The sequence below is a fragment of the Mauremys mutica genome, chromosome 20 (genome assembly GCF_020497125.1).
Source record: "Mauremys mutica isolate MM-2020 ecotype Southern chromosome 20, ASM2049712v1, whole genome shotgun sequence".
NCBI classification, from domain to species: domain Eukaryota; kingdom Metazoa; phylum Chordata; order Testudines; family Geoemydidae; genus Mauremys; species Mauremys mutica.
Window position 1 is genome coordinate 2,321,381 of NC_059091.1, and position 18,911 is coordinate 2,340,291.

The following is an 18,911-nucleotide window of genomic DNA, read 5'->3' on the forward strand; positions in this document are numbered from 1 at the left end:
GCCGGCCTGGCTGCCCCCGCCTGCCCAGCCACTGCCCGTCTCACGCCGCACTGCCCCTCACGCACTGCCCGTCTCACGCTGCACTGCCCCTCACGCACTGCCTGTCTCACGCCGCACTGCCCCTCACGCACTGCCCGTCTCACGCCGCACTGCCCCTCACGCACTGCCCGTCTCACGCCGCACTGCCCCTCACGCACTGCCTGTCTCATGCTGAACTGCCCCCCCGCCGGCCTGGCTGCCCCCGCCCGCCCAGCCACTGCCCGTCTCACGCCGCACTGCCCCTCACGCACTGCCTGTCTCATGCTGAACTGCCCCCCCGCCGGCCTGGCTGCCCCCGCCCACCCAGCCACTGCCCGTCTCACGCTGCACTGCCCCTCACGCACTGCCTGTCTCATGCTGAACTGCCCCCGCGCCGGCCTGGCTGCCCCCGCCTGCCCAGCCACTGCCCGTCTCACGCTGCACTGCCCCTCACGCACTGCCTGTCTCATGCTGAACTGCCCCCCCGCCGGCCTGGCTGCCCCCGCCCGCCCAGCCCCTGCCCGTCTCACGCCGCACTGCCCCTCACGCACTGCCTGTCTCATGCTGAACTGCCCCCCCCCCGCCGGTCTGGCTGCCCCCGCCTGCCCAGCCACTGCCCGTCTCACGCCGCACTGCCCCCATGCACTGCCTGTCTCATGCTGAACTGCCCCCCCCGCCGGCCTGGCTGCCCCCGCCCGCCCAGCCACTGCCCGTCTCACGCTGCACTGCCCCTCACGCACTGCCCGTCTCACGCTGCACTGCCCCCCCGCCGGCCTGGCTGCCCCCGCCCGCCCAGCCACTGCCTGTCTCACGCTGCACTGCCCCTCACGCACTGCCCGTCTCACGCTGCACTGCCCCTCACGCACTGCCTGTCTCATGCTGAACTGCCCCCCCCGCCGGCCTGGCTGCCCCCGCCCGCCCAGCCACTGCCCGTCTCACGCCGCACTGCCCCCGCGCCGGCCTGGCTGCCCCCGCCCGCCCAGCCACTGCCCGTCTCACGCCGCACTGCCCCTCACGCACTGCCTGTCTCATGCTGAACTGCCCCCGCGCCGGCCTGGCTGCCCCCGCCCGCCCAGCCACTGCCCGTCTCACGCCGCACTGCCCCCGCGCCGGCCTGCCCACCTACCCCACTGAGAGCCCCCCATTCCCTGTGCGTCCCATGGAGCACTGCACCCCCACCCCAAGCCTGGGCCCCACTGCACGCAGAGAGAGACGGATCCAGTCGGGGGTCAGAACAGACCCCCCCCTGCCCTTGGCAAGTCCCACGGCATCGCTCCCCCCGGCTTGGGGCCCCGGCTCTGGCGCTCACCACTGGCACTTCCAGCCGCCCTTGGGCACAGTGTGCAGCGGCGGGTCCAGGCAGTAGGTGTGGTAGCTGATGTCGCAGTCGTCGCAGAGCAGCAGGCGCGAGGGGTCCGAGGCCTTGCCGCACACCTCGCAGACGATGCACTCCACGCAGCGCCAGCCCTTCAGCAGCATCACCTTGGTGATCTGGGGCGCACAGCGGGGCCGGCATGTGAGGGGAGCCCCCCGCAGGGCTGGCACAGGGAGCCCCGCCCCTCCACAGGGCTGGCACAGGGAGCCCCGCCCCCCCACAGGGCTGGCACAGGGAGGGGCAGGGAGGAGAGCCCCGCCCCTCCACAGGGCTGGCACAGCGAGCCCCCCCCCCCCCCCCCGCAGGGCTGGCACGAGGAGGGGAGCCCCGCCCCCCCGCAGGGCTGGCACGGGGAGGGGCAGGGAGGAGAGCCCCGCCCCCCCGCAGGGCTGGCACGAGGAGGGGAGCCCCACCCCCCCCGCAGGGCTGGCACGGGGAGCCCCACCCCCCCCGCAGGGCTGGCACGGGGAGGGGAGCCCCACCCCCCCCGCAGGGAGGAGAGCCCCGCCCCCCCACAGGGCTGGCACGGGGAGGGGCAGGGAGGAGAGCCCCACCCCCCCGCAGGGCTGGCACAGGGAGGGGAGCCCCGCCCCCCCGCAGGGCTGGCACAGGGAGGGGAGCCCCACCCCCCCCGCAGGGCTGGCACGGGGAGGGGAGCCCCACCCCCCCCGCAGGGAGGAGAGCCCCGCCCCCCCGCAGGGCTGGCACAGGGAGGGGAGCTCCGCCCCCCCGCAGGGCTGGCACAGGGAGGGGCAGGGAGGAGAGCCCCGCCCCCCCGCAGGGCTGGCACGGGGAGGGGCAGGGAGGATCAATGGGCACAGAGGTCACACCCCTGCCCAGGGCACCAGCCCCAGGGCAGAGAGGAAGGCGTGTCGGAGGCTCAGGCACGCAGCCTGCGGGACCCGCTCTAGGGACCCCAGCCCCACGCTGGAAGGGGCCCAGCGGAACTGGCAGCTGACAGGAGAACCCGGGTGCAGGGGGAGAGCTGCTCCCAAAGGTGCCCCAGGGCAGGGGGCCCAGACTGGGGCTTGGGGGATCCAGCGCCTCCCACTCCGCCTTACCTTGCTGTTGACGCAGTAGGGGTGGTAGCACTGGGAGCACTGGGAGCAGGCCAGGAGGTGCCCCTCCGCCCCGCGCCCGAAGCTGCCGCACACCACGCACATGTCCTGCAGGGAGAGGCAGACGTCGGGGGGCTGGGCAGAGACACAGAGCCCCCTGGCCAAGCCCAGAACTCGGCTCCTCCCCCACCCCCCGGCCCAAGCCTGGAACCCAACTCTCCCCCCCCCCGGCCCAAGCCTAGAACCCAACTCTTCCCCCCCCCCGGCCCAAGCCTAGAACCCAACTCTTCCCCCCCCACGGCCCAAGCCTAGAACCCAACTCTTCCCCCCCCACGGCCCAAGCCTAGAACCCAACTCTTCCCCCCCCCCGGCCCAAGCCTAGAACCCAACTCTCCCCCCCTTCCCTCCCTCCCCCCAGGCTGAGGCCAGAACCCAGCTCTCCCCCCTTCCCACCTCCCCTGGCCAAGCCCAGAACTCGGCTCCTCTCCTCCCCCCGGCCCGAGCCCAGAACCCGACTCTCCCCCCGCCCCTCCCAGCCCGAGCCCAGAACTCGGCTCCTCCCCTCCTCTGGCCCTAGCCCGAACCCGACTCTCCCTCCTTCCCTCCCTCCCCCCCGGGCCGAGCCCAGAACCCGGCTCCCTCCCCCTCCCCCGGGCCGAGCCCGGAACCCAGCTCTCCTCCCTTCCCTCCCCTGGGCCAAGCCCGGAACCCAGCTCTCCTCCCTTCCCTCCCCCGGGCCAAGCCCGGAACCCGACTCCCTCCCCCGGGCCAAGCCCGGAACCCACCTCTCCCCCCTTCCCCCCGCCCGGCCGAGCCTGGAACCCAGCTCCTCTCCCCCCCCAGCCTGAGCCCGGAACCCGGCTCTCCGCCCCCGGGGCAAGGCCAGAATCCGACTCTCCCCCCTTCCCTCCCTCCCCCCGGCCGAGCCCGGAACCCGGCCCCTCCCCTCCCCAGAACCCCCTTCTTCCCTGTGAGGCCCATCTGCTCCCCCACCTGCATGAGGACGAATTTGTCCGTGTTGGAGAAAAGCACCACAGTGTTCTGCATGGTGTCGTCCTCCTCCTCGTCATCCTCCTTGCTGGGGGAGCTGTCGATATCCGCTAGCTGGGGGAGCAGGCGAGACAGGGTGAACACGTCACCGACAGAGCAGGCACAGACCCCCCCCACCCCGCACCGGGCACCCCAGGGGCAACGCTCAGTGCCAATCCGGCCAGCTGAGCCAGAGATGGAAGCACCAGGTTCCCCCTGCAAGGCTGGGGAGGGGCCTGGCTTAGACGCTGCGGGAGAAGGATGTGCTGCAGCCCCCCCAGCCCCCTCTCCCCCCACCCTGGAGCTCATCAAACCACGAGCCCCGTGGAGGCATGTCCCCCCCCCAAGCCAGCCTGGGATCTGAGCCAGCGCCCCCCAGAGGGGAGAGGGCCCCCCACCCAGCCAATCCCCCCGACTGCCCAGTTCTGGTTTGAGCCACTGGGGGGTCAGAGTCCATCAACACAAGGCTCCTGGGGGTCACTCGCCAACCCCAACGCCCCAGCTACCAGGAGTGGCCTGGGCCCCCCACAGACCCCACCCTGGGGAGCGAAGGGACCCACAGCAGCCGCTTCCAAGGGCCGGGGGGGGCAACGCAGGGACGCAGAACCCTCCCCCCAGCCCAGCCTTACCGCGAGGGTCTCAATGGACGAGGTGGTTGACTTCAGCCGAGCTCGGCCCCGGCCCCGGCCCCCCTGGGTCCCGCCTCGGGGGCGCCTCCTCCCTGGGAAGCTGCTGCTGCGACCCTAGGGCCGAGGGGAGGGCGGGTTACAGCAACACCCAGGCTTCCCAGAGCCAGGGGACCTGCTCCAGCTGGCACGGCCCCCTGCCCACTCCAGGGGGCACCAGGAGATGGCACCGCCCCCGGGACTCGCGGGCGGGGCGGGACCCACGGGGCTACCCCTATTCCCCCTTGTCCCCGCCCGGCACCCCAGCAGAACGGCCAGCCGGGGATGGCAGGGGCCAGCCTGACTCAGCTGGGCTGGGGTGGCGCAAGCATGTGGTGAAAGGGTGCCCAGAGCCAGGCCCGATCCTGGTGCTCCCCCCCCGCCTGCCCATACCCGGTCCCCCCCTTACCTGCTTGAGGCGGGAGCGCCCCGGGGAGCTCCGCCGACGCCCCTTCTCCCCCTCGCCCTTGGCCCCGGCGCCCGGCTCGAAGAGCAGCGAGTCGTCCGTCTCGGCCAGCGAGTCGGTGCAGTGGGGCAGGGAGCTGGCGTCGTCCTTCTGCAGGCTGTCGGCGGAGGTCATGCCGAGCTCCATGGAGAGCGAGCCCCCGCCCTCGGGGTCGGGAGAGCCCAGCAGGGGCTCCGAGCCGGGGAAGCTGCTTCGCGTGTCGCCCTGGCTCAGGTTGGAGATCTCGTTGACGATGTCCGACTTGATGAGGGTGGGGCGGGGCCGCAGGACGGGGGGCTCGGGGCCCACCTCCTCCCCACGCTCCAGCAGCTTCCCGCCCGTCCCGTACACCTCCATCGGGGTGGCCGGGCCCAGCTCCTCGTGCTCCAGCAGCATGGGGGACCCCTTGAGCTCGCTGGTGAAGCTGACGGGGGTCTGGCTGGACTCAGGGTCCCCCCCGCCCCGGCTCTCCTCCAGCCCATCCTCGCTCAGCTGGGGAGAGCACCGCCCCGCAGCCCCTGCCTGCTCCAGCCCAGCGGCTGCCTCCTCCTCCTCCTCCCCCGCCAAGCCTGGGAACGGCCCCAGGGCCACAGCTGGGGTGGGCTGGACGCCATCCCCCACAGGGCTGGCCAGGGACCCCACCTCGCCCCCTGCCGTGTCCATCCCCTCCTCTTCCCCACACTCCATCGCTTCCCTGGGCTGCGGGGGGCACAGCTGGGGGGCTGCAGGGGGCGTCGCTGTCCGGGCTGGGGAGGCGGCAGCAGGCTCCTTCTCCGTGGGGGGCTGGGGGCTGCCCGCAGGCTCCAGCGGGGCCGCGGTGATGGCAGGGGGTCCGGCTGGCTGCGTGGGGGCCACTTCCTCTTTGGCATCCGGTGGCAGCTCCTCGGGGCGGGCGGGCGACGTGGCAACGGAGGAGTCTGGGGAGAGAATCAAGGGGGACGGTCACTCTCGTGGGGGTGCAGAACCCCCAGCCCCCAGAGGGTTAATAGCGCCCCACATCATTGGGGGGCTCAGAGCCTCCCAAGCAGAGGGCCCAGCTCCCAGAATGCTCTGGGGCAGCCTTGGCCAGCTGCCCCCTCCCCCCAGACAATGGCAGAGCTCGCAGATCCACCCCCAGGGGTGTTCGTGGGGCACCCCCTCACCTGGGGGGGCTGGGGGTGGGGCTGGTGGTTCAGGGTCTGTCTCGGGGGGTGTCGGCTCCGTCGGCTCGTCCTTAGCAGGTGCTGCCGGGCCTGGCGTCTCCTCCAGCTCCTCCGCCTCTGGAGCGGGACCTGGGGGACAGGACAGCTGGTTGTGGGGGGGCAGGAGGGGGAGACCCCTGCCTCGCCCACCCCCCTGGAACTGCAGCGCCCAGCAACCGCAGGCCAAGCAGCGCCACCTAGTGCCCTTTGGCAGGCAGCGCAGGGCCACTGGGCTCTGCCGGGGCTCCCACCCCCCCCCTCGGGGATGGGGGCGCAGCCTGGGGGACACAAACACCCCACCTGCCCACGTTGCCTGGGCTCTCCCAAGCTCCAGCCTCTCTGCAGGGCCACCCAGACAGAGGCAAATACGACCGCTGGCTTAAAGAAGGGGAGAAACTGAGGCACGGGGGGAGGGACTGGCCATGGTCACGCAGCAGCTCAGTGCTGGAGCTGGGGACAGACGCCAGGGCCCTTGGCTCTCACCACAGGGATCCTTCCTCCCAGCCGGTGGTGAAGAGGTAGATAGACACTCCTGGCCCCAAGGAGTAATTCTGACAGCCCACGCTGGGGTCAGGGTCCCCCCACCCCCCATGCTGTGGGGCCGGCGTGGGGTGGGGCATGCGCTCACCTAGTGGTTTGGCTTCACACTCCGAGGGCATCTCTTCCTGGGGTACGGCCCCGTCCGGCTGCGGGTGCTCCTGCTGCCCTTGACACGCCCGGCAGGAGGAACCCCCTGCCGCGTCGCTGTCCGGGGGCAAGGGCCTGGGGGGGGATGAACCACGTGAGGAGTGTCAGAGCCCCTGACCCACCCGGCCAGCCAGAGATGCTGTGAGGATTGGGGGGCTGGGGAGGAGGGATCCTCCCCCCCTCCCTGGCCCCCACACTGGAGCTGCAGCTAGAACACACCCTGGACCCCCGAGCACCCACGGCCCCTCCCCTGGCACCTGCTGCACTGGGCTCAGCAGCTTATAACAGGAGGGAGGGGCTATCCGGCACGGCCAGGCCCAGACCCTCCTGCCCCCCGGCAGGACCCCCATGCAGTTCCCAGGGGACCCCCTTTGCAACTCACTTCTGGCAGCTCTGGCAGCGCCGCGCGGCATCGGTGCCTCCCGCCGCGCTCCGCTGCCGCTGGCACCCTTCACACACCGAGTAGTTCTCATACCAGTGGCACCCGGGGTCGAGCGCCGCCGGCCGTGACCCACAGTCGGAGCACACCCGGCAGTTCTGCAGGGAGACAGACAGTCAGGGGGGCTGGCTGGCTCAGAGGGCAGAGAATGTGGCATGGGGCCTTCCCCCTCTAGGGGGCAGTGGATCTGATCTGACCCCAAGGCAGGGGGACTGGCTGGCTCAGTGGGGTGGGGAACGGGGCATTTCCCCTCTGGGTGGCACCAGCTCTGACCTGGCCCCAGGGCAGGAGTGGGGGACTGGCTGGCTCAGGGTCGGTGTCGTGCAGGGATTTCTTCCCCTTGGACTATGGGGGAAAGCCTGGGGGTCCCGGTCCCTCCCCCTGGGATCAGGTGAAGCAAAGCAGGGTCGGCTCTGTGGGACGAGCTGCCAGGGCCCCAGAGCAGATGCCACCCTGACAGTCAGCCAGGCCCGTCCTCCCCGGGGCACCCCCTGCAGGCAATGCAGGTGTGGGGCCCACCTTGCACTTCCAGGAGTCCGTGGGAAGGCTCTCGATGGCCGGCTTCAAGCAGAACGTGTGGTAGCCCTTATCACAGGCCTCGCACACCAGCATCATGGAGTCTGCGCCGGGCTGTCTGCAGGGAAGACGCTGCTGTCAGACAAGCCCCAGGCCCCTCGCAGACCGAGTGCTGCCCCAGCCTCCCCACAGCTCTCTGGAGAGAGCAACGCTGAGGATAAAACCCAGGAGTCCAGACTCCCAGCCCCCCGCCTCTGACCCACTAGACTCCCCCCACACCTCTGGGGACAGAACCCAGGAGTCCTGGCTCCCAGGCCCCATCCCTGCTGTAACCCACTACACCCCACTCCTCTCGAAGAGCCGGGGACAGAACCCAGGAGTCCTGGCTCCCAGCCCTCCCCTAGACCAGGAAGGCTGGTGCGGGTCACACAGGGCCCTTGCCCAGGGTTTTGCCACCTACCTGCACGTTTGGCAGACTTTGCACTCGGGGCACTGCCAGCCGGAGCGCTTGCGCGGCGTGACGGGGACGTCCAGGCAGGTGCCGTGGTAGTGCAGCCCACAGCTAGTGCAGAAGAGCAGGTCGCGCAGGTCCCCCGGCCCGTCACAAACCATGCATCGCGAGTCCTCTGTGCGTGGGGGGCAGGGAGTCAGGGAAACCCGCACTGCCCGGGATGCCAAGCCTCTTCCCCCCACCCAAAGCCCTGTGCCACAGACCCTGCCCACCCCCTAGGGCTTCCCCCTGGCTAGCAGCATCCTCAGCCCCCCACAACCCACCCTCTCCGTCAAGGATCTCACAGCACCTCCATCACAGCAGTGACAGATCCAGGAAGAGAACCCAGGAGTCCTGGCTCCCAGCCCCTTCCCACCCACTCTAACCACTAGACCCCATTCCCCTACCTGAGTCCTGGCTCCCAGCCCCTTCCCACCCACTCTAACCACTAGACCCCATTCCCCTACCTGAGTCCTGGCTCCCAGCCCCCCTGCTCTTACCACTAGACCCCACTCCCATCCCAGAGCTGGGATAGAACCCAGGAGTCCTGGCTCCCAGCCCCCTGCTGACCCCATTCCCCTACCTGAGTCCTGGCTCCCAGCCCCCCTGCTCTTACCACTAGACCCCACTCCCATCCCAGAGCTGGGATAGAACCCAGGAGTCCTGGCTCCCAGCCCCTGCTCTAACCACTAGACCCCACTCCCCCAGCTCCTTATCCCTCCAAACCTCCACCAACCCAGTGGCAGAGGTGCCCTCAAGCAGCCCCTGTCCCTGCCCTTCTTCACGGGGCGGCACCTACCCATCTGCACCGCCTCGGCCACGTGCTCCGGGCACAGGAGCCGGAGGGTTTTCATGGACTGGAAGGAGCCGCTGGCCGCCGCGCACGGGAAGTGGTAGTGCCGCGGACACCCCTCCGAGTGGCACTGAATGGTAGCACCCATCCTCTGACAGTGTTCACATTTCTGAAAGCAGCAGAGACCCCAGCTCGGGTTAGAGACGCGGATGGATGGAGGCTCCGCCGGGGCGATCCCCAAGAGCCCACCAGCCCCCATATGCGGCCACCTCTGGGGTGAGGTGTGGCAGCTGCTGAGAGCTACGAAGCAACATGAGGCAAGGATCCCTCATCTGGAGCTGAGATGCAGCCACCTCTGGGGTGGGACATAGCAGCTGCTCGCACAGTGATCACTCACTCAGCACAGATACGCAGACACCCCTGAGGGGAGCAGGGCAGCTGATTAACAGCCTGACAGTTTAGGACAGGAAGTGAAGGAGAAGCCCTCAGGCGGGGTAAATGCAAACACCCCTTTGGTGTTTGTCCAGGAGGCCAGGGCTCATGCCGAGAGCCCCGGGGGCAGGGCCTCACTTTTCCACCTCTTATGGGGGACAGGGCCTGAAGCAGCACCAGGACCCGACCCTTCCTCAGAGGTTTCCCCTCCCGGGGGGGGCACTGGGTCACCTCTGCTCAGCCAGACGCCCCACATGAGCGCAGGCCAAGGGGTCACCCCCCCCCACGGCCACCCCAATGCCGGGGGGCCCGCAGGCCCTCCCTCCCCTTCCATTTGCTCACCCCCCCGGCCCCCTCACCTGCGAGATCCCTGAGAAAACAGCTTTGTCCACGTCGCTCAGCCCGGCTCCGGCCTGTGGCTGCACCCCCGCCGACCAGGCAGCGCACCAGTGGTGGGCCCAGCAGTGCCCTGCGAGGGGAGCCAAGGGGTTAATGGGTGGGACTCGGTAGGAGCCCCCCCCTCCTTCTCCAAACTCTGCCAGCGGGCAGGGAGCCCTCCACAGAGACAGCTCGGGACCCCACTGAGGGGGGCAGAGCGCCTGAAAAGGAAGGAGACGCCCGCGCTCCACAGCAGCCTTTGCACTTGGGTCCCTGGGCGGGGGGGCACTGGCAGAACGACGGGGTGTGAGAGGCTAAGGCTGGGGCGGCGGGGGCAGCAGTACAGCTGGGGGGGTGCTAGGGAGGCAGGGGCACCAGTACAGCGGGGGCGGGGGGGGAGCCTAGGCCTGGGGCGGCAGGACTCCAGCAGGCCCCGCGGAAGGAAGACACTCGCCCCGGGCTCCTTACCCGCTGGCCCGAAGAGCTCTCCTGGCGACACCCCCTCCGCGAAGCCGATCAGGGACAGGTCGTCCCCAGGGGCCCGAGTCTCGCCAGGGCCCCTCCCGTCCGGCAGCCCGGAGAGACGCTCAGTCCAGTCGGGTGCCGGCTCGAAGCGCTGCAGCTTCCCCTGCCCATGCAGGCTCCACTCGCCGCAGTTGCAGAGGGCACAGCGCCTGGGGGCGGAGATGAGAGCAGAGTCAGTGGGGGCAGGGGTGGGGAGCCCCCAGAAACACGCTCCCTTCCCCCCTCTCCGCCACCTCCCCTCCTGATCCCTCCAATGTCCTCCTGCCCTCATGTCTCCTTCCCGTCCCTGGGGGGCAGAGGGCAGCCCAGCATCCCCCTGGGCTTTTGGGTCCCAGCACCAACCGGGCAGCTCCACTTGGCTTCCCTACAAGCCAAGGGATCGGGGGCCTGAGCTCCAGGCTGGGCCCCGCTGGGGCATCCCTCACGTGGGACGGACCCACTCCCCTCATCTGCTCGCTGCCCTAAATCACAGCACCCAACTCCTGGCTCTGCCCCCCCAGCGTCACAGGTGTCCCATCCCCCAACACTCACCTGCAGGTCTGGGGCGGCTCCTTGGCTTCCGGCTCCTGGGCAGTGGGGGCCCCTTCCGGCGGCTTCAGGGGGTCTCCTTCCGCGCCGCCCCGCTCTTCCGAAGACACCCCCCCGTCGGCTGCAACAGGGGGGCTGCCCCGTCAGGATCCCAGCAGCAGAGGTGCCCCCTCACCGTTACACCGATCTCCCCCCTCCCCCCACAGGCCCAGCCCCTGTCACAAACCGGGCCATGGCTGAGCACGGCCCTTCTACTTCCAGGGCACCGAGTGCATCCCCCTCACCTAGCAGAGGCCATCCCACTGGGGGATCCCTCTGCACCGGGCGGCTGCATGTCGGCCCCACCTCACCCAGGGCAGCTCCCCAGGACGCACCACGGGGCCCCCAACAGGACAGTGTAACCCCTAGTGAGCCACCTGCTTCGCCAGCCACGTCCCCAACATGGCGTGGATCACTCATCCACCGGCCCCCTCCAGGCCCTTCGCCCACGACTCACCGCTGCTCCCTGGTTACTGAGCTGGGCCACTCTCAGACCCATTGCTCTGATGGGGAAACTGAGGCACCAGCCCACGATCAAACAATACAGCTGGAGATAGAACCCAGGAGTCCTGGCTCCCAGCCCCCCAGCTCTATCCTCTCGACCCCACTCTTTAGGGGAAGGCGTTTCAGGTAAGCCGGGGCAGACAGGAGCTGGCAATTCCCAGGTAAAATGTGGCCAACATGGCTGTTTCTGTGGGATGGAAGATGGGGACGTGTGGCCCCGAAACCCAACACCCCAGAGGGGTGCGACTCCATCTCGCCAGGCCTGGGCCGCACCCCTGTGCTGTGCCACGCTGCAGCCCTTGACAATGGCTCGGGATGGCCACCAGCCTCCAGGCCAGGCGGCTCCGGCAGAGCTGCAATGGGTGCTCCCAGCAATGCCCCATCTGGCTCCACCCCCTGCCCCAGACTCACCTGGCACCTCACAGTCTTTGGCCTGGCTGGGCGGTTTCCGATCATCCATCCCGTCTCCTGCCGTCCCTCCCAGAGAGACCTGTGGTGGGGAGGAGGGGACATCTCAGCTCATGAACACCGGCCATGACCTCGCCCACCGTCCGCCCCCAGCTCCGGCCTAACCCCAGCCCTGCTCCCATTGGCACACCAGGCTCTCGGCCACTGGCACAGACCCCGCACGGCGAGACCGAGACGCTCGCCTCTGGGTCACCTGCCCCAAACGTCGCTCCCACCAGACGGCCCTCGAGTCGGGTAGGTCTCAGTCAGCTCCCTGCAGGCCAGGGCCCATGTCACAGAAACCAGCCCACAGCCCCAGCAGGCCAGGAACCCTGCCCCCACCCCACAGGGGTCAGCTCACAACCACCTGCAAACCCCAAGGCCTGTCTGGGGCAGTGCCAGCCCCACAGGCCTGGAGTCTGCAGTTCTCTGCTTAGCTAGAGCGGGTGCAGCCAGGGCAGAGACGTGACAGGCTTCCCTGCCACAAACACAGCCCCGACCCCTTCACTCGCCTGCCGAGAGCCAGTGGGGCCTGTCCCCTGCCCGGGCATCGTCAGCGCCAGACAATGTCCAGAGAGACCCCGGCATGGGCACTGAGTCCTGGCAAACTGGTGGTGCCCACTGGGCTCATCACATCATACCCCCTGCCCCACAGGAACCGGCCCTGTGCATCAGCAGCCAGGACACGGAGAGGGACGGCGCTGCAGGGCCAGGCGGGCGGGGCAGCTGGAGGCAGGACTCTGTCACCAGGGCGTCAGACAGGCACCTGCCGGCACCACAAGAACAACCAGCGTGCGCCCCACAGCGGGTCTGCTCTGGGGAGGCCAGGCCAAATCCCAGGCTTGTGCTCAAGTAAGCAGGACCAGAGAAACTCTGTGTGTGGGGGGAGGATCCCAGCATGCTTTGCTCCGAGCACACATTTCACAGGGCCCTTGTGCCAACCATACACGCCTCCCACACTCCGAACCCCTGCCTGGTCCCACAACCCGCTTCTCCTACAACGCTACCCGCACGCCAGCTGCAACATGGGAGATGTAGTTCTACCGGCTTGCCACGGCCCTGGGCCCAGGAACAGGAAGGGGTCGGCGCAGCATATCTGGGGCAGGGTGTTCGCAGGCGAGGCCTGTGGCATCTCCATGGACTGACCTCAATTAGAGCCACCGCAGGTGGTAGTAGCCAGCTTCCTTCCCGGCACAGCCCACAGGAGCGGGCACCCCCAGACGCCATGGGTTCGGGGGGCCAGGCATCACTGAGATGCCACCTTACCCACCATGCAACCACTGGGTGAAGCCCAAAGCTAGAGCGAAAATAAGGGCGTGCGGATACGCTCAGGGCTCCTGCCACTGTGCGATCGTGGACAAGCTGCCGCCACTCCGTGACTCAGTTTCCCCATCAGCGTCACAGGCTGATGCTGCCCTCCCCAGCACAGTCCCTAACGAGCTCGTCAGGTCAGAGGGAAGTGTTTGTTTGACCGTCCCCTGGGCGCACAGACTCTCCTAAGTGCAATGGGATTGTTCCCTGCGAGCAGCCAGGGTTTGAAGTGTCGCCTGAAGACAGAGCTTCCTGGGGCAAAGTCCCCCAGGGACAATGGCGGAAGGGGAAGAGCACGCCCCCAAAAACATCCCAAGATGCTCTGCACCAGCCTCCCATCGGGGCAGCGATCAGCCCTGACCCTGCTTAGCTTCGGAGAGCCACTGAGCCCTCAGCTGGGGCTGGCTGCACGGACAGGACAGTTCACCTGGGAGCTCCGGGGGACGGGGAGAGACCTCACCTCCCCCATGCCCCAGGCCCGGGAGCAGCTGGCCCCAGGCACTGTCAGAGACGGGGCACTGGGCTAGACGGCTCCAATCTGCTGGAGCCTGAGGGATGCTCTGTGCCACCTCCCCAGCCGAGCTCCTGCTGGTGGAATGGGCCACGGGCCCTCTGACCCCACCCCAGCGTCCTGGAAAGCCAAGTGCAGCTTTACCCAACCCACGCCAGGCATCGCCAGCCATGATGGCAGGAGAGGATGAGAACTAGGTCGAAGTGTGGGGCTGGAGGGACAGAGACAGCAGCTCCCATGTTAGCACGTTCCAGCCGCCATGTCTGCGTCTGGTGGAAGGCAGCACGGCCTAGTGTTCAGAGTAGGAGATTTGTCTGGGTCCCATCCCCAGCTCTGGGAGGGGAGTGGGGGCTAGTGGTTAAAGCAGGGGGGCTGGGACTCATGGGTTCTCTCCCTGGCTCTGGGAGGCGAGTGGGGTCTGGTGGGTTAGAGCAGGGGGGTTGGGAGCCAGGACTCCTGGGTTCTCTCCCTGGCTCTGGGAGGGGAGTCGTGGCTAGTGGTTAGAGCAGGGGGGCTGGGAGCCAGGACTCCTGGGTTCTCTCCCTGGCTCTGGGAGGCAAGTGGGGTCTGGTGGGTTAGAGCAGGGGGGTTGGGAGCCAGGACTCCTGGGTTCTCTCCCTGGCTCTGGGAGGCGAGTGGGGTCTGGTGGGTTAGAGCAGGGGGGTTGGGAGCCAGGACTCCTGGGTTCTCTCCCCGGCTCCGGGACGGGTCTTGTGGCTGGAGCAGGGGGGCTGGGAGCTGGAACACCTGGATTCCGTTTTGACTCCCATTGTGACCTTGGGCCAGTCACTTCTCAGCACCTCAGTCTCCTCCTACTGCAGAAAATGGGTAGATGGGGCAGGACCTGGCGAGCTGCCAAGCCACTCCACTCCCCACTGACCCCAGCAGGACCCAAAGGGCACTCAGCCCCCCAGGGCCGAGCCAGGCATTCACAAGTTGCTTTGAGGTCCCCTAAAAGAAAGTCACTGGAGAAACGGCCAGGTGGGACAGAACCAATGGCACCAGAGGCGGGACAAGGATGGCAGGGCCCGGTACGCCCCTGCCAGCATCACCAACCTCTCGCTGGTGCCACCTGAGTCAGCAACGGACCTTCCCAGAAAACCTGGGCTGAGAACGAGAGCTCCCAGCGCCACGGGGGGACAGGGAGAAAATGGACCGAACCATCGCCGGCCGTTTCTCTGTCGGACGCAAAAGACCCCGAGGTCTCAGTAAGGAAAATCAGGGCACACAAGCACCTTGGCCCCCATCCCACAAGCGGATCCCTGTGGGCAGATCCCTGCGTCCACAGCGGCTCGGCAGGGGGGCAAAGGCTCAGCCCTCATGGAGCCGATGAGAAGCAGGGCCATAGAGACAAACCCCCACTGAATCCTGGACCGAAGGGCCTACTAGCCAAAAACCCAAACCCACCCTCAAGATTCCCAGAGATCGTTTTCCTTCCCGAGCAGCAGGATTTGCCACAACAACGAAGTTCTGGATTAAGAAGCAATTTGGGCAGCTCCAAGCTGGCGCCAAAACTGAAACGTTGTCAAGGGATTGTGTCGGGGGCGGATTCCCTGTGATCCCCTCCGAGCATCACCCCCCCCATTCTAGGGCATGCTCCAAAGGCCATGGCAGGGGCCGTAATTTCATTGCTCCACCGAGCCTCCCCCCAAGGGTTTTTTTTGTTTTGTTTTTAATTAGGTCCTGCAACGCCTCACCCTAAAAGGACCAAATCAGAGCTGGGGCCCAGACCCCATCGCAAGACAGAAAAATGGCTCATGGGAGATGCATAGCCACACAACCAACGGGGAGTGGGGCTCAGAGAGCGGTGAAGGCCCTGCATGGAGCCAGGATGCCTGTGTTCTAGTGGCAGCTCTGGGAGAGTGTTGTCAAGTGGTTGGAGCGAGGGCCTGGGCATCTGGTCAGCAAAACAGAGACATGAGGAGCCTGCCGAAAAGAACTGGGTTCAGGTGAACACCGACCCAGTCACAGGGTTTAGGTGGATTGTGACAGCAGGGACACAACACACTGCAGCCTGCCCAGACCCGACACTGGATCCCTTCCCTCGGACTCCCGCTCTGCCAGCGTAAATGTGGAGTAACAGTGCCACCAGAGCGGTTCCTGTTTTACACCAGCGAGATGCAGATCAGAACCTGGCCTGCTGCAGTTTTAACCTGGCATTAATTTAAGCAGCACGTGGTGTCTTTTTATATTGATTGATGGGGGGGGGTCCGGGGGGTTGTCTTTGCGCCCGGACTCGGGAGATGAAATATGCAGCGAATTCATCTCATTAAATCTAAGTAAGCCCGGCCTTACTAAGCAGAGTGCACGGCCCGGCTCCAGCCCTTGGGACTCCTGGCCATTGTATCTGTTCATGGGGGGCAGAGCCAGCATTACCCCCACTGCGTGCCCTACCCACCCAACCCCTGCCCCAGGACCCTCTCCTCCCCGTGTGACAGGAGAGGCAGCGGGAGGTGGCACCCACCGGGAACAGCTAGACCAGGGAGAGCAACAGGTGCAGCCCGGCCTGTCCTGAGAGCAGAGACAGAGAAAGTGTTTGTGGATTTGCCGGGGAAGAGGGTCCCCCCCCACCACACACACACACTCTCATCCACCACACCGGGGAAGCTCCAGGGGCCGGATTTAACTGGGGGGCCAGGCGCAGAATCTGGGCCCCACGTCTTTGGGGACTGACGCCAGTGATGGGGGAGGGGTGGGAACGGCCTACCCAGGGCTGTGGGTTCTGTCCCCCTGAAGCTCGGGGACCAGAGACAGAAGCTGCTGGGGAACAAAAGCCTGGGAAGCCACAGTCCTGCCTGGGAAGGGGGAAGAAATAAGCAAGAGCTCTGCCCGCCCCCCCCCCCATCCCACCACTTTCTGTTTGAGCAAAGCTCCCAGGGCTCCCTGCTAATCCTCTGGCGCTGACACTCAGCCCAGGATAGCCAAGGCCGCCTAGGCCGCACCCAGGGTCGCCCTGTTTCGGGGGGAGCCACCCCCCAGTGTACACTTCCTAGTAAAGGGCAGGGAGAGGAATTTAGGGGGGAGCCGCCGGAGGAGGGGGAGCCCCGGTCCCTCACCCCCGGTTTGTTTACAGGAAGTAGGGGGGAGAATACAGCCAGCAGCCTGGAAAGGGCAGGGGAAGGGAGTGAGCAGAGCCCCCCCCCATAATACCCTCCTGCACCCCCACTTCGGGACAGAGGTCAGCGCCTCTTCACAGGCTCCAAATGCAGCAGAATGGGGGGGGGCGATACAGAGAGACCCTGCCCCACGGAGAGAAAGCTCAACCTAGGCCTAGGATCAGGATTTACACATAACAAAAGCTCCCCCCCCCCCGGGCCCCTTCCAAAAAACAGACTCGCCCCCGGTGCCCCCTCGCCACACCCCACTCTCGCCCCCTCCGCCGAGATCCATGGCTGTGCAAAGAAACCCCAACTCCGCCTGGGCCCCGGGCGGGGGACGAACAACAGAACCACACAACGCCCCCCCCCCGCAGAAGCCACAAGGGGGCCGGGGCTGCCCCCCACCGCGGGCCGGGGGCGGCGCTCGAAGCGCTCCGGGGGGGGGGCGCAGCGCCAGGCAGAGGCCTAGGAGCAGAAGCTCTTTCTAGTTTACTCCGCTCGCTTCCTCTCAGCCCCCCCCCCCCGCACCCGGGCACGGCCGGGACCCGCCGCGGTGCCCCCCCAGCGCCCCCGGAAAGGGGGGGCCGATCCAGGGGACCCCACTCACCGCTTTACAAGGCCGTCCAGAAACCCGCACCCGGCACGATCCAGCGGCGGGCGGCCGCGGAGAACATTGTCCGCGAAATAATTAAAAAAACAAGACAAGGGGGGGGGTCCAATCCCCCCCCCGCCGGACAAAAATCTTCACCACAAGCAGAACCGGGTGGGCAGGAAACGCTGCTAGACCCAAATCCGGGGATCACACCGGGGGGGGGGCAGTGCCCGGCCCTCCTCCGGGGGGGGGCTCACTTCCGTGGGGCGCCCCCCAGCCGCGCGAGCGGGGCCGGATCCCGGGGCGGACACAAAGGGGGCCGCTCCCTCCGGTGGGGCGGCGGGGGGGGCCCGGCCCGGGGGGGCTGGGAAGTTTCCTGCCCCGGGGGAGCGAGCGAGCGAGCGCCCGGCGCGGGCCTGGCTACATTGTAACCTCCCCGCCCGCGCGGGGACGGAAACAGACACGCAACAGCCGGGGCCCCCCCGCGCCGGGCCCGGCCCCCTGCTCCGGCCCGGGGCGGCGGCGGCGGCAGAAGTGGGGCAGGACGGGGGGGGGGTGAAGTCCCCGCCCCCTCTCGCGCCGGCCCCCCGCCCCCCCGCGGCTGCGGTGGGGGGGTTCAAAGGGGCACCGCGGGCGGCCCCCGGCCCCGCCGCCCGGGCTCAGCGAGCGCAGCGGAAAGTGTCCGCCGAGGCGGCCATTTTCGGAGAGGAAAGTAGGTCCTGCTGCGCCCCCCCCCGCGAGGGGCGGGGGGATCCCGCGTGGGGACCGGCCGCGGCCCGGGGGCGGCCCCGCGCGGGCGGGAGGGCGAAGGGCGGGCGTGGGGGGGGCTCCGCAGCGACCCCCCTTCCCGGGCCGTGGGGGGCGGAGGGAGGGGGGAGAGGCGCTATTTTGTGTGGGGCCCGGGCGGAGGGACACGCTCACGCAGCCGCAGCTTTTCGCAAGGTACGGAGCCGCAGCGCACGCTGCCCGGGATCCCTCCGCGCGCGTTAACCCTGCCCTGGCCGGGCCGGGTGGTGGTGAGCACGTGGGCTGGGCTCTGAGCCCTGCCCCCCCCGCCACCCCCTCCCCGGAGCTGGGGGGGGGCTTTGGGCCTGCGGCCCCTCCCTGCAGGGATCATGGGGGCCAGGAGCGCCTCGCCCCCCGGGGCCCTGCAGCGTGCAGAGATGGGGCCCGGGGGGGGCTGGTTAGCGGCCCCCCCAGCCGTGCCGGGCGGGAGGGCAAAGGTCTGGGTGCAATACCCCTGCAAACCCCAGGGGGGCGCCCTGCCCCAGGCACATGGCTCCGGACGCTGCAGACCCAGCGAGCGCGGGGGGGGCCCAGGTCCCCCAGCGGTGGGAACCCGCCCCCTTGTCAGCTCTGCCCCCTCGGTGTAAGCCCCTGCCCCTCTGCCCGCCCTGGTGCTGTTCAGGGTCCGGCCTGTCGCCCCACGCACAGGCTGGCACGGGAGCTGTTGGAACAGCTGTGCGCCAAAGGACGGAGACTGGGGTAAAGCCCAGGTTGGGGTTGGGGCGGGGGGGGCAGGAGATTTGTCCATCCCGGCACGTCTCACTGTCTGTCTGAGCTGGGTTCTGTACCCAGCTTGCTGTGTGAGCTCCGGAAAGCTGCTGTGCCTCAGTTTCCCCACCTGTAAATCAGAGGGCAGAGCCCACGCAGAACGGTGACGCAGCTTCTTGGATGAATATACTGCACCGACAAGGTGGGCGAAGTAATTTCTTTTATTGGACCAGGTTCTGTGGGTCAAAGAGACAAGCTTTCATGCCACACAGAGCTCTCCTTCAGATCTGGAGCAGGGAGGGAACACAGTTTCCGCTGTGCCAAAAGACCCAGCCCCCCATCCCCTCTGCTGAAGG

At 68.1% G+C, this 18,911-nt stretch overlaps 1 protein-coding gene across 3 annotated transcripts in view; it reads right to left on the bottom strand.

Moving 5' to 3' along the window:
• KMT2D (lysine methyltransferase 2D) overlaps positions 1 to 17,380 on the bottom strand; it is a 47,442-nt gene extending 30,062 nt beyond the window's left edge. For 2 of the 3 annotated variants that reach the window (XM_044995412.1, XM_044995411.1), the window contains exons 1-16: positions 17,077 to 17,380; positions 11,514 to 11,592; positions 10,563 to 10,680; positions 9,975 to 10,180; positions 9,488 to 9,597; positions 8,703 to 8,865; positions 7,874 to 8,039; positions 7,417 to 7,531; positions 6,841 to 6,995; positions 6,400 to 6,533; positions 5,733 to 5,861; positions 4,555 to 5,507; positions 4,110 to 4,223; positions 3,445 to 3,555; positions 2,455 to 2,559; positions 1,328 to 1,509 (exon numbers count right to left, since the gene is read on the bottom strand). In XM_044995412.1, coding sequence (XP_044851347.1) covers positions 1,328 to 1,509; positions 2,455 to 2,559; positions 3,445 to 3,555; positions 4,110 to 4,223; positions 4,555 to 5,507; positions 5,733 to 5,861; positions 6,400 to 6,533; positions 6,841 to 6,995; positions 7,417 to 7,531; positions 7,874 to 8,039; positions 8,703 to 8,865; positions 9,488 to 9,597; positions 9,975 to 10,180; positions 10,563 to 10,680; positions 11,514 to 11,562 — 2,810 coding nt within the window. In that variant the 5' untranslated portion in view covers positions 11,563 to 11,592; positions 17,077 to 17,380. The remainder of the gene's footprint in view (positions 1 to 1,327; positions 1,510 to 2,454; positions 2,560 to 3,444; positions 3,556 to 4,109; positions 4,224 to 4,554; positions 5,508 to 5,732; positions 5,862 to 6,399; positions 6,534 to 6,840; positions 6,996 to 7,416; positions 7,532 to 7,873; positions 8,040 to 8,702; positions 8,866 to 9,487; positions 9,598 to 9,974; positions 10,181 to 10,562; positions 10,681 to 11,513; positions 11,593 to 17,076) is intronic. The other variant, XM_044995413.1, reaches the window with a different exon arrangement.
• Positions 17,381 to 18,911: the final 1,531 nt, after the last annotated feature.